The sequence below is a fragment of the Aquarana catesbeiana genome, linkage group LG06 (genome assembly GCF_042186555.1).
Source record: "Aquarana catesbeiana isolate 2022-GZ linkage group LG06, ASM4218655v1, whole genome shotgun sequence".
NCBI classification, from domain to species: domain Eukaryota; kingdom Metazoa; phylum Chordata; class Amphibia; order Anura; family Ranidae; genus Aquarana; species Aquarana catesbeiana.
The window spans coordinates 316,032,177-316,046,624 of NC_133329.1; the positions used below are offsets into that span (position 1 = coordinate 316,032,177).

At 45.1% G+C, this 14,448-nt stretch overlaps 1 protein-coding gene across 2 annotated transcripts in view; it reads left to right on the forward strand.

Moving 5' to 3' along the window:
- The window catches only part of FTCD (formimidoyltransferase cyclodeaminase), a 74,182-nt gene that overhangs the window by 28,562 nt on the left and 31,172 nt on the right, over positions 1 to 14,448 (forward strand). For both annotated transcript variants that reach the window (XM_073633708.1, XM_073633707.1), the window contains exons 3-7: positions 2,132 to 2,260; positions 3,221 to 3,309; positions 4,018 to 4,197; positions 5,767 to 5,904; positions 9,306 to 9,437. In XM_073633708.1, the coding sequence (XP_073489809.1) occupies positions 2,132 to 2,260; positions 3,221 to 3,309; positions 4,018 to 4,197; positions 5,767 to 5,904; positions 9,306 to 9,437 (668 nt within the window). The remainder of the gene's footprint in view (positions 1 to 2,131; positions 2,261 to 3,220; positions 3,310 to 4,017; positions 4,198 to 5,766; positions 5,905 to 9,305; positions 9,438 to 14,448) is intronic.

Below are 14,448 nucleotides of genomic sequence, written 5' to 3' on the forward strand. Positions count from 1 at the left end.
CCTGGTGATTTTATTTGCGTTTTGTTTCCCCCCCCCCAAAGCGTCTTTCAGAACAGCACCTCAGAGAGATTGTGACTCCTCCCACTGGACCACAGGAAACTCCTCCTTCCTCCAGAACATTAAAGGGAGGCACCTCCCTACCAAACCTCATTTTTGTGTTTCCTCCAGCCTGGAGGGAACATCTTATGGGGGGGGGGGAGCCATGATCTCTTAGGTGATCCTGAGAGACAGAGGTCCCTCAGCTTTGTTTTTCCTCCCCCTCCCTATTTATTTATTTTATTTATTTATTTTTTGAAGACCCCAGCCCTCCCGTCCTACCAGAGCATTTTCAGCAGTAGGTTCGGGCTCCTTATTTCTCCCTATGTGCTCAGAGCCACTGATGATCCAGGGACCTGCTCCAGTACAGTCCCGGCGTGTGTATCATTTCCGGTACTCGGGCGTAGGGGGAGAAGGCAGGGCAGGAACTGGCGCCTATTTCCACGTCCAGTGCAGTGGCACTATGGGAGTCTGGAAGTGGTGTGTGAAGCCATAAACAGAGCTGGATGCGGCGTCTGCAGCAGTGGGGACAGGCACCAGCAAGGCTCAAGTAGGGGACAGTTATTTACATCTGCCCATTTCCTTTACCTGGGGTTTCCGATCTTTCTTTTTCCCCCTGGTGGCGGGGGCCTGTCTGGGCACTGAAGGCTGTGTCTCTCCCCTCTTAGTGCACCTTGTTGGGTGGCAGAGACTGGGTCTCACCAAAAGTCCCCTGTGTGGTGGGGTGTTTTTTTTTTTTTTTTTTTTTTTTTTTTTTTAGCTCTTGCAAGATCAAGGCCAGCACCAGTCAAATGTTTCCCTAAGTGGGACCTGTCGGTAGTCCTAGTAAGGAGTCCATTTGATCCTCTGGAAGCAGCATCACTCAAATGTCTCACTCTGAAAGCTGTGTTCCTGATCGCCATTACTTCAGCACGCAGGGTCAGTGAGCTACATGCTCTGTCAATTAGGGAACCTTACCTCTCAGTGTTTCCGGATAGCTATCCTTAAGACAGACCCAAAATTCTTACCTAAAGTAGCCTCAATGCATAATTGGTCACAGGACATTGTGCTAACCCATCGGGGGGAGGAGTCTCTCTCTCTCCCTCTCTCTCCCTCTCTCTCCCTCTCTCTCCCTCTCTCTCCCTCTCTCTCCCTCTCTCTCCCTCTCTCTCCCTCTCTCTCCCTCTCTCTCCCTCTCTCTCCCTCTCTCTCCCTCTCTCTCCCTCTCTCTCCCTCTCTCTCCCTCTCTCTCCCTCTCTCTCCCTCTCTCTCCCTCTCTCTCCCTCTCTCTCCCTCTCTCTCCCTCTCTCTCCCTCTCTCTCCCTCTCTCTCCCTCCCTCCCAGAGCGCTTGCGGCCACTTGGGCACAAAGAGCTGTTCCACCCCTGAACAAATTTGCAAGGCGGCGGCATGGTCAAGTTTTCGCACCTTTGTGCGAAATTACAGGCTGGACCTCACATCTGCCAATGATCAGCCATTTGGCAGGAAGGTCCTGCAGGTTGGAGGAAGGAAGTGTTTCCTGTGGTCCAGTGGGAAGAGTCATGATCTCTCTCAGGTGCTTTTATCGAGCCAATATGTTCTGCCTGCGCTTTTCTTACTTAGTTTAGCTAGCTGCTGTGATTGCACTTCTTGTAGTGTTGGAATGGTGACCATAATCCCTTGGCTTTTATTTCGACATCTTTTTGTAATTCGTAGATCTAGCAATGTGTTTTTTAGTCGGGCATCTACCAATTGACACATAGCAGTTGTCCTGCAAGACATTTCAAGAAATAACGAGCCTTAGTGGAGTGAGAAGTCCATCTGCCCATTGATGTCTGAATAATTAAAGTCCCACTAACATTGCCCTGCCTTTCCTATCTGTGAACGGAGATTGGACTCCTCCTCATCCTTCGGGCTAGTGGGCCTGTAGCATACACTCTCAATTCATTTCCCATTGTTTCTTTCCTTTTGAAGCTCCAGCCACAAGGATTCCCCCTCCTCAGTTGCTGTTGAGAAAATTGAATGATAAAATATTACACTGTGCACATCGTTCTCTGTTCCCTGTCTTTTTTAAATAAATGAATTGTGTAATTCAATCTGCATGGTCATTGGTATTAACTTGTCTAATCGTGTTTCAGGAGAGCATCCTCGTATGGGAGCACTGGATGTCTGTCCCTTTATTCCTGTCAGGAATGTAACAATGGCAGAATGTATATCCTGTGCAAATATATTTGCAGAGAAACTGGCTAAAGAGCTTCATGTTCCAGGTAGTGAAATTATTATTATTAATAAATCTGGTTCTCTGTTCATCACTTAGGTTACCTCAGATATAAACCCATAATGCGAGAAATGCAGATTGCTAAGCTTCTTCTGAAAATGCGATTTAAAAAAAAAAAAAAATCTGTTAGCGGACCTCCCAGCTATTGCAACACTACCAGTCCCATCACACCTCTGCCTCTGGGTGTCATGCTTGTGGCTGTCAGTCTTGCTATGCCTCATGGGACTTGTAGTGCTGCAACAGCTGGAGGTCTGCTAATTACATATCCCTTCTTGCCTATGTTTTCATTGGAGCTAATTTTTTTTTTTTTTTTTTTTTTGTGCTGAGTGTTGTCAGTTTTTAGTAATTTTGCTTCTGTTACAACATCTGTGGATTTTTTTTTTTTCCTTTTCCCCGCAGGAGCTGGCAAAGCATTGCACCTGCAATCTGTGGAGTACAGTGCAATGTCAGGCACCTGCAATTCTTTCATCAGCCCTCTGCCTGCACCTCCTATATGGGCTTCTTTTGAGATGGAGAGCCAGAGGAAGTGTCAGGGAACTATGAGTGCGCTGATTTATGGCGTTCATGTTCCATTTGATAACTATGAGTCTGTCTGCGGCAGTGGAAAGTGACTTGTGGTATATTCAGATTTCTATGAATGATGCGGCTGTGCTGGCGGAGCCCTGCACAGCCGTTTCGACTTTAAAATGTGACGCATTTAATACAAATACAAATGCCCCTACATTTCACGTGAAGGGGTTTCTAGAGGTGAGGGGTGGGTACCTGGTTACATGTTTACAACATAAATATGGATGTAACCTAATGCTAAAGGTAGAGTTGGCCTTTTAATCTCTCTTAATAATTAAAAAAAATATATAATATAATATATATATATATATATATATATATATATATATATATATATATATATATATATTTTTATGTTTTATAATTGATTTTTTTTTTCCAGTTTACCTGTACGGAGAGGCAGCTCGCAATGTAAGTCGAAAAGCTCTTCCAGCAGTGAGAGCTGGGGAGTATGAAGCACTTCCCACTAAGGTACAGAGGGTATTTCAAATGAGTCAGTTGTCTGCAAGCTACAAAAGTGCTGAAACTGGCTAACCTAGAATAAGCATACAGATTAAGAAGGTAGAGGCTTCTACAATGCATATTTGTTCAGGGTCAGCAAGAGTGCTGAAGCTAGGAGATCATCCAAACTATTTTCAGAAAGGGAGATCTGTAACAGCAGCCATGTTCTTTGCACAAGTTTCCTTTAAATGTTTTGGCGCTAGTGGTGTCTCACAATCCATGCTGGATTCCTTTTTTGTATCCAATTGGAAGTCCAGGCTATGAGGATAAAGGGTGGCTGAGGACCGGATTTGAGGGTAAAGAGTGAGATCTTGCAACCTATACGTCAGGCTCTTAAAGCAATTATTTTATTTATTTATTTTTTTTGTCCTTTTTAAAACTCTGGTTTTATGTGCATGCTAGTTTTAGATATTAAGATGTAATCCTTTTTATAAATGGTTTTGGCATTTTTTTTTGCTTCATTATGCTTTTATTATTCTAATATAATTCTGGCATTCTGTTTCTCACACTCACACTCACACTCACACTCACACTCACACTCACACTCACACTCACACTCACACTCACACTCACACTCACACACGCGCACACACACTCACTCACTCACTCACACACGTGCACACACACACTATCTTGTCTGGGTTCCACCACATCTGAATCTTTCTTGTTTGAATGTAGCTTCAAAATCCAGAATGGAGTCCAGATTTTGGAGATTCTGTATTTGTTCCAAGCTGGGGGGCAACTGCAAGTGGTGCTCGTAAATTTCTTATTGCATACAATATTAATTTACTGACTACCAAAGAACTGGCTCATCGTGTTGCCCTGAACATCAGAGAAGGAGGTCGTGGGAAAGATCAGGTGAGAGGGAAATGGTGGTTTGAATAATACCACTGTATCCTGTTATTAAATCTATGTATATGCATCTTTTTTTGTGCCGGATTCCTGCTGTAGCCAGTAAAATAGCAGGTTACTCTTATCCACTATAGTACGGTGATATTTTTCTTTTGACTTTGCTCCAGCTTTGTGTTTCTATATAAATGTTAGACATGTGCAATTCGCTTAGTTCCGAATTCGTTTTTTTAACGAATTTTGACAAATTTGTTAATTCCAAAATTTCCAAATCTCCGAATTTTTTTCAATTTCCAAAATTGGAAATATTGGAAAATTTCGGAAATTTAAAAATCTGAAATAACTAACTATTAAATTATAGGTATTGGAATTTTTCCTTTCAAATTTGGCTGTTAGTGAATGTAACGAGTACGAATTATCTGAAATAACGAATGCTGTATTTAAACGAATGGAACGTAACAATCTAATAATAATAATAAATAACAATAATAAAACTTTTTTTTTTTTTTTTTTTATTAATTAGTTCCATTCCATTTGTTTAGATGCAAGATTCGTTATTTTGGATAATTTGTAACTTCAGATAAATTTTTATTCGTTACAGCCAAATTTTGAAAGGAAATTTCAAAACCTATAATTTTAATTGTTATTAGTTCTTTATTTCCAAATTCGGAGATTTGGGAATTTTGGAATTAATGAATTTGTCAAAATTCCTTTTCTTTTTTCTTTCCTTCCCAGTATGAAAACATTTTATTTTGAGCTGGGTTACTCCTCTGAAATCATACCAGCCCAAAGGTACCCAGACCTACCCTTTATACCCCTTTCACACTCGAGGCGCTTTAGTGCTAAAAATGGCACCTGTAAAGCGTCTGAAAAAAAGCCGAATTTGCAATCCCAGTGTGAAAGCCCGAGTGCTTTCACACTGGGGCACTGCGCTGGCAGGACGTCAAAAGTCCTGCAAGCAGCTTCTTTGCAGCGGTGAATACACCGCTCCTAAAGCGCCGCTGCCCATTGAAATCAATGGGCAGCTGCGCTTTGCGGGCACTTTTAACCCTTTATTTGGTCACTAACGGGGGTTAAAAGCACCGCAAAAACGATGGTAAAGTGCCGCTAAAATTAGCGGCGCTTTCCTGCCGACGCCCGGGCACTGGCAGTGTGAAACGGCCCTTATGGTAAATAGCAGAAAGCAGCAATATTGATGCTGCTTTACTGTACATGTCTTCACCTAGTCGTAAGCAATCCAGACATAGATTGTAAAAAGCAAATTGCAATTTAAATACCTGCATGACCGTTTGCATAAGCTATTCCTGATAATCATAAATGTTACAATGTTAGATTTAAGCACTCTGCTCTTCCCCACCATTTTATTTTTTCAGCTGTATAAAAAGACTAATCCAGGCCTATGGCTGCTACTTTAAAATAAAGCTATTTTATTGTTATATTTCATGTTTCTTAAAATGATCGGAAGCTGTGATGTATGTTAGCAGAAAAATGACTGCATTTGAGTTGGGGCATGAGCAGTTAATCTCACTTTGTCCATCCTTCTTCTTTCCCCCCCCCCCCCCCCCCCCCCAACCCTAGCCTGGTCGTCTGAAAAAAGTGCAGGCTATTGGATGGTATCTTCAGGAGGAAAGCATGGCACAAGTGTCTGCGAATTTACTAGATTATGAGGTTACTCCACTACATGTGGTGTATGAGGAGACCCGCAAGGATGCCAAGGTACCCACTTTGTTTTGTATAGTTTTCTTGACCAAATACAAAACTCTGTTCTTTTGGTGTAGTAACAGCTAGCCCAAACTCAGAATGGATAATTGTGGATTTCATTTGGTCATTCAGTGTAGCCAGGTGCTTAGCTAAGTGCGAGAAACACTGGCTGCAGCTGTTCTCTATAGTTGCTGCCCTGTGGCGATGAACTGTTTCTATTTTAACAAGAGGGAGCTGTTGAGCAGCAAGTGTTCAACAGTCTGAGTCAGGCAGCAATGCGCTGTGGGAACTGTAGTCCTGAGGGTAGATTCTACTGTGTAATCAAGAGCTTTTGAACTAAATTCCCCATAGGTAATTGCTAGGAGAAGGGGAAACGGTTGCATTTTCCTAGGCTGTACAGGGCATCGTATAAAATGGATAATATACCAGCGCATGTATGCAAAAAAAAAAAAAACAGAAAGCAGCTGAACACCAGGGTCAAACAATCAAATCCCTCAAGTCAAATAAATAAAGTAGGTGCAGCGCTAAACAAAATAAAAAGAAAAGAGAAAAAAAAAAAAGTCCAGGGATAAAAAGAAGGTAACAATATAGCAAAAGTCCTTCAAAATATATAAAGCATAAATAAAGTCCAGATTTCCTATGGAATTTCACAGCAATATTATGTGACTGATAGAAGAGCCCTTCACCATATACTGAATGGCCTCTCACCTGATGACCAGGACCCTTGAGTAAAGGGTCATAAAAGCATTCCCATAGGGATCACAGAGAGTGAAGGTTCAATCCAGTGACAGGAGACTCCTCCAGGTAACCACGTAACAGGGGGTCAGCATACATCATATAAATAGAAAGGGACAAACATAGTGCTTTCCGTATGCCAAACTTTATTAGAAAGTAAAGAAAAACACTTACATATCAGGCACTTCACAAGTGCCAGGACGGTAACAGTGCATAAAAATACAGCAAGGTGTGTACAAGCAATCGAGCATGCGCAGTGGCCACGGATGACGTCACGACGTCACGTTCTGGACGCGTTGCGTCCCAGTGGGCAGGGACATCCTCAGCAGATGTACAGGGCATCGTGTCCTCTCTCCGTGAGGGAGACCAGAGTGTGCACCATCGCTGCTGCATATCAGCTGCCTGAGTGGGATACGGAGCACTGATTTTTTTTTTTTTTTTTTTTTTTTTTTTTGGGGGGGGGGACGGGCAGCCACCTGGGTGCAGAGCAGATTGTGAACTATTTTCTGCGTGTGACCGGATGAGCTCCAATATCGCTGGGACTAGTGAGCTGCGGCTGTGGGAAGTTACTATCTGCTGCTAGAGAGGGACTGTGCCCCTTAGGAACTGACCATACAGCCATCTAGTAGCCTTATTTGTTGCCTGTAGGCTTGACTGGGACTATTTTCATGTACACCAGTGGTAAAACTGGGTCCCAATGCTAGCCGTGCTTATACTAAGGTACCTCATAGGGGACATTGCACCAAATCCTAGTCATTCTCCTAGAGTGTACTCTAAACTAGTTCTAGTATTCACATTGCAGTTAATCCTTATATGTATTGTTTGTTGCTCATTCATGAGTTGCCCACAGTCTAGTCATACAGAACTTGATTTTGAGCTTGGCATAGTGATTATACTGCATAGCAGACTGTGTCAGGGCTGGGCAGCCCTCCCTTCTCAGTGCTCGGGTTGCTCAGCTGTTGGTTAATTGCCAGCACTCATCGTTCCACAGCGGCTAACTTGGTGATCATTTCCTGCTCGTCAGTTTTTAGCCTACCTCTTCTGGCTACTTTAAGGCTGTATTCACACTATTACGACTTGGATGTGGGTTTCCCGGCACCCAATTTGCATAGCAGGAGATTGTGACCGGCTCTCACATCTCCGGAGCGAATTACACAGGAGTCCTGTGTTTTTTGGTCCATTTCAGATCCGAATTCAGCCAAAAATTGGGGCTGAAATCTGACCTGAACTGGTGAATGGAGACTCACTGGACCCCCTGCTGTGAGACACTCCGTGGTCTAGTGTGAACACAGCCTAACTACCTGGTTCATTTTTTGCCATTCGCCTTGATCAAACATATATCTGGAGACTCTGCTTTGTTCCTGTTGAAGACTTGCCTGGCTGACGTCCCTACTGTTTCCTGTCTGCTGCCTCCAACTAAGCTGATCTCTGGCTGCCTGATTTACTGGCTAGTTCTGACTACCCGCTTTGGCTACCGTACCCTGGCTATGTTTTGACTACGTTTTAGTATTTGTACCATTTTTACCATTCTGCTAAAAGGTGTGGTTTTTCTTCTTCCCTTCCCTTTTTTTTTTTTTTTTTTGCAGAAAACTGCATTTTCTGTTTCTGTCTCATGGTTGCTGACAGTCTGAACCTACCTTCCGTGTGCTCATTATGCTCAAACCACCATTTTATTCTAACCCTTACCAATACATTAAGTCATTTACAACTAAACAGTGCTGTCCACTTCCTGGTACTAATTCACAGCCAAATGAAAGGCATCTATCTTTGTGTTCTTAGTGGTGCTTGCAGTAAATTTAGCTCAACCTGGTGTGTCGAAACGGCTGAGGTTGTTCTTGGAGTCGAGGCACAGAACAGACAACCTAAATTACCAAGTGGCTCTTGCAGTGGGTAGCACTGTATTAAGTTTCCTCTGTCCTTCTTAGGGCCATTTTTGGGCTTTTGACAAAACTGGCCCCACAGTGAATATATTTCTGCATGCACATTTGTTTGAAATGTGCAGTGACCACTAGGTTGTAACAGTTTTTCTAAAGGTTTGAAGCTTTGCACCATATGTTAGCACTATAAATACAGTAATTTAAAGTCCATCTTACAATGGACTTTCTGCTAAATTTTATATGGGGGGGGGGGGGGGGGGGGGGGGGGCGACCTAAACAGCAGACCATTAGAGAATGTATTGAATGTTCAGACCTTGCTGTTGACATGTCAACTTGAATAGAGGTGGGGGTTAAATCAAGGGTCCCCTTGATTTAACCCCTTAACCCCCCCCCCTGTGTTTTTTTAATACATCTTCTTTGCATGTTAACCCATACAAAAGTCAGTCGTGAACCAGTAAGGGTACATAACAAGGTCACAGAACATAACAGAATTCTGAGGCCCATAGTATTGGATAAAGACATAACCCTCAATGTAAACCAGGTGGCCGCAGCATGGACGTCAAAGTATAAAAATGTGTAAAGTACATTTGTAATTTTAAAGAAGCAAAAAGAGTTGGAAAAAGTATTGGGAGTATCCTTTTCTATGCATATAAATAAACCTTTTGACATTTTTGAATCACTGTATTACATACGTTTTATAGTTTGAAGTCTCTTTATTCCCCATTCTTGATGCCTTTCTTTACAACACTTTTGTATCTTTTCTTTACTTGTTGAGCTGTAGATTCTGATCCGCTTCTGTTTCAGGAGTTAGGCCTTCCAATACTTGGTTCGCAATTGGTTGGTTTGATCCCCCTTCAAGCCCTGTTGATGTCTGCAGAGTATTATATTAAAGAGGAAAATCTCTTCTTGCTGGAAGAAGAGCACAAAATCCGCTTGGTAAGATATCGTGTGTGTGTGTGTGTCACAGGCCACTGCTCCTTTTTTTTTTTTTTTTTTTTTTTACATTTAATAAAAAAAAAAAACCACAGGGCTTTATTCTCACATAGTTTGACCACACTTTAACTTCCAGTCAAATTTATATGATTAGCCTTTTTAACCTATCCCTTAGATCTGATTCAAAATATTGCTTTTGAATAGCCATCTTTTATTGTCCTGTAATTCTAGTACTGCAGTGAATAAGGCCGAGAGAAAACAGAAAATTTTCTATCAAATACTTTACTGTAGTTTTCCTTTCCTGATGGACTCCATGGCAGCCTACATGTGGGTTTTACCCCGCCTCCTCTCCAATGCTATAGGACCCAATTCCCATAAATTTGTGCTCACGGCCAGAGACTGCATTCTGTACTAGCCAACTCTTGATCCATGGGAGGGAACTCTGTTTGTCATGGAGTCCATCAGGTAAGGAAAATTACGGTGAGTGTTTGAAAGGAAATTTTCTGTTTTCCTGACCCTCCATGGCAGCCTACATGTGGGAAAATAACTAGCCAAACCACATGTGCAGGATTGCTGAACAAAAAAAGGTTTTAATTTGCCCTTCAACTGACAGGAGTCTTAAACCAAAATTCACAGGCTAAGGATGCAGGTTCTATGCAATAATGTGCCATGAAGGTGTTGATGGAGGCCGCCCTGCAGACAACGTATGGAGCCACGTCAGGCTGCCGCCCAGAAAGTTAAGATGCCACTGGTCGAGTGTGCTGTCACTGCCTCTGGAGGAGCCAAACCCTTGGCCTTTAGGCCTGCTGGATGGCCTGGACAATCCAAGACAGGATTGTTCTAGACGAAGCATGTGGGGTTTTTTTTTTTTTTTTTTTTTTTTTTTCCCCTGTTTTGCCTGGAGAAAAGGACAAAGAGGAGATCTGACCGTCTAAAAAAAAAAAAAAAAAAAAAAAAAAAAAAATGGCTGTAGCTTGGAGGTACTCCTTCTGTGTCTCTCCCACATCTAGAGGATGAGCCTCTGTAGCTTCTTGCCTTGAAGGTAGGAAGGATGATATCCTGGTTTTCGTAGAAGACCAATGTAACTTTTGGGTTTGAGTCAAGCATGGGTATGAGTACTACCCGTTCTGGGGAAGGTTAGAAACTACTCTTTGTGTCTGAAGACCCTGATCTCAATCTCTTTTGACCAATGTGAGAGCCATGCAGAGAGTGAACTTGAGAGAGGGAGATCCTTAATAGATGTCAGGCTGACTCCTTCGATTCCGAGCTCTGGGCACGTCCAGGACAAATGGGAGAAGCCATTTGGGGAACCTTGATTTTTCTCTAGGCCCTGAGTCTTGCTGCCCCACCTGAAGAATTGCCTGACCAGAGGGTGACCAGCCCATGAAACTCTGGAGAAAGCCGATGGGGCTGAAACTTGGACTCTTAAGGGAGCCGACTGACAGGGCCAAATCCAGACCTGACTGTAGGAAATGCAGGATCTCTTACACCCCCCGGGTCCCTATATGATCTTCCCATGGAGGTTGTAAATTCCACAAATTTAGCCCATATTCTGCCATAGACCTTATCCGTACTTGTCCTTGAGCTCGAGGGTGGAGATGACCCCTGATGTGCAGCCAAGGGCCTCCGGCCTCTTCCTCAAGAACCATACCATCGGTAGTAGACGTGCCAGGCATGGATGCAGAACTGCCCCCTGGGGACCGGATGTCTGAGGGGAAGGGGCATGGGTCCTGAAAGCTGAGCTGCGTCAGCAGGGGAAGCCATGGCCTGTTCGGCCAGTATGGCACTACCGCCACTATCTCGCTGGCTTATGCTCAGTCTCTGTAAGGATCTGAGAATGACTGACTGGGATTGGGGGGGGGGGAAGTATATATTCTGCTGAAGTTCTACCGTTAGAGCATCTACCCGAAAGGCTTGGCTGCAACGGCTACGGGTGTAATACTTCTTGAGTTTGAAGTTGCGGGGGGATGCAAACAGGTTGACTTCGAGATCGACACCCAAGGACCGAATCCATCTGAATGTCTCCGCATGGAGAGACCACTCGTTGTCCACTTGGATACAGAACAGAGTCTGCCTGAGTGTTCTAGGCCCCGGGAACATAAACTACCGAGATGTTGGCCAGATTCTTCTGGGCCCATGTCGTGAATGGCTCCACTTTCTGAAGTAGGCAGAAGACTCCGAGTCCCTCCCTGTCTCTTCACATAGGAGAGAGCTGTGGTGTTGTCCATTCTCAACAATAAGGTTTCTCCCTCTATCAGGTGGCGGAGGGAGCAGAAGGCTGCCCGTAGTGCTGGGACACTTGATACTGGGATGTGAGGTTGGAGATCCCATCTGCCCTGGGCAATCTCTGACCTGCAGTGAGCCCCCCCATCCTGTATTGCTGGCATCGGTCGTAATTGTGACCCAGGAAATGGGGGTGTTAGAGTGGCATCTGGCAGGTTCCTGCTTTACAGCCACCAGAAGAGGTTGTCCCTCATGCCCAAAGTTATGTAAATGCACTGGCTGCTCTTGTCTGGGTCCCCACTGCAGGAGAAACCCCTTTCTGGAAGGGGTGTAACCACCAAAGGGCCCATTTGACCATGGGGGGGGCGTAGAGACCATCATGCCTATGATTGACCCCTCAGACATGAGGAAGCTAGGGCCAGGCGTACTCTGTTCCACACTACTGGGATCTTCTCCTCCAGAGACAGGGAGATGATGTACTTGACTTTGTTGAACTGGGCCCCTAGGTAGACAAAGCCTTGTGTTGGCTCTAGATGACTTTTCTCTAAGTTCAGTAACCAGCCAAATGCTACAAGTGTAGAAATGACTTGAGCCCTGTGACGTAGCAGTTGCTTTCTGTCCTGTGATGGCAAGAGAAGATTGGCGATAATGGTGTAGGTGTATGCCTCTTTCTGATGAGGGCTACCACAGCCAGAAGAACTTTCAAGAACACCCGAGGTGAGGTTGAGAGACGGCAAGGGAGGCAGGTGAACTGAAGATGCTCTTGCCCGACTGCAAGCCGGAGGTATTTGCAAAACTCTGCGATGGGCACGTGAAAGTAGGCATCTTTTAAGTCTATGGAGACTAGCCAGTCCCCCAGCTGGACTGCTTGTTGAATTGTAGACAGGGTCTCCATTTTTGAATCTTTTGTTTTTGACAAACTTGTTCAGATACGTGAGGTCTATCACTGGGCGCCATGAGCCCTTTTTCTTCAGAACTAGGAAGAGGCAAGTACATGCCGAGGTAGGGCGAACCTCAGAAGAGGAGCATCTGTGAAGGACCATACGTGTCCTGAGGAGACCATCTTGATGGTCCCAGTAATCCAAGATTGAGGCCACCCAGACATTTTGAAAGAGGGGCAGTGGACATGCCCTCACCAGACATGTCTGAGCATGCCAATCTCAAAAGGACTTGGAGGGCCCATGTCTGCCAGAGGTTGAGTTCTTGGCAGACCTCTGAGAGAATGTCTGTCCCCCTCTTCCACTTCCTCCTGAAGTCCTGGCCTATAGAAACATGCAATCCTTGCCCATTCTGGTGCTTGGTTTCCTTGACTGGGGCCTTCTCTGGCCGAACAGGCTTTTTTTTTTTTTTCCCTAGGGCAAGGACCCCTGACTTTCCACCAGTGGCCCATGCTATGGTGCTGTCCAGTTTGTTGCTGAATTGTGAGGAGCAGATCAGCACGCCAAGGACACAGCCACAAGGCTCACTTGGCTGTAACAGAAGACAGCCTAGTCTGGACCAACAGATGGAGAATGTTGATGGAGGCCTCGCCCAGGAAGACTGACGCCAGCTTTATCTCCCGTACGGCTGAGCCTCTAGCCACATCTTTCTGAGATGTTTCTGAGAACTAAGTTTTTCCGTTCAGACTTTCATTGTGTTGGACATGGCTGCCCAGGCCAGTTTGCAAGCCATTCCCACCATCACATAGAGCCTTTTGAGGTCTCATCGATCCTTCTCTCAAGGCCATCCTTGAAGGATATGGCATCTTCTAGGGGTGACAAGCTTTGCCAGTCTCATTATGCCTGCATCGACTAGAGGCGTGGCCTCCAGGTGCTTCATGTCCTCACCCTTAAAGGGATAGAGCCTCATTGTTTTGCTTGAAAGGGAGGTTCTCTTGTCAACCTTGTCCCAGTCTTCCAAAATGATATCCTTCAGTTCAGCCAAAAGCGGGAAGTTGGAGCGTTTGTCTTCCAAGTGTTTTGAAGAATTTCCTACGTTTTGCTGAGGGAGTCGCTTGTTCTTCCCACTTCAGGGCCTCCCTGATTGCTTTAATCAAGGGCAAGTCTAGGGTGAAGTCAAAGCGCCTGGAATTCATCTCACTCTACTATCTGAGGATCTGGCAGATGCATAGCTTGGCTGGGATCTATGCAGGTCCTCTTGAGCATCCCCGACGGTAGAGCCTGACCTGGTGGTAGTCTGGCTATGCATGTGGGTCATACCCATTTCTTACAGGGACTGTTGCACCACACGCTTTACGAGAGACTCCATTTGCTGGGTGCCTGTCTTTCCCCAACTGCCCGGGCAAAACATGGCTCACAAAGCGACTTGCCCTCCGGGACCTACATCCCCAGCAGGCTCTCTGATCAGAGCGGCTGTCATGGCCGTGGGTGCAATGTCTGGAGGAGGAATTTAAACTTCTTCTCCGCTGATGTTGAATCCTAGACGGAGAGTCATGGCGTCTGGATCTAGATGACGAATGCTGATGTTGCGGCCTGGCAAGGTCCCCATCTTTCCTTGTCGAAGTATGGAGATCCGACCTGGATGGACTTTGACAAAGCCAGAGAAGAAAGTCCTGTTCGAACAGATGCATTTATAGGTGGACCTCAGGTGCGCCCAGCCAGCCGGACACTCCCTTACCCCCCCCACCCCCACACATACCTTATGCGTAAAGGTCAGGATTTAGAGGGGGAAGAAAAAACTGGTGCTTCCCTCTTTAGAGAACACCCCCCTCCCCGACAACCACTGACAGATGGACAGAGGGTTACCTTGTGAAAGATATGCAGGGCTTGGGGAACCTGCTGCACACTGCCCG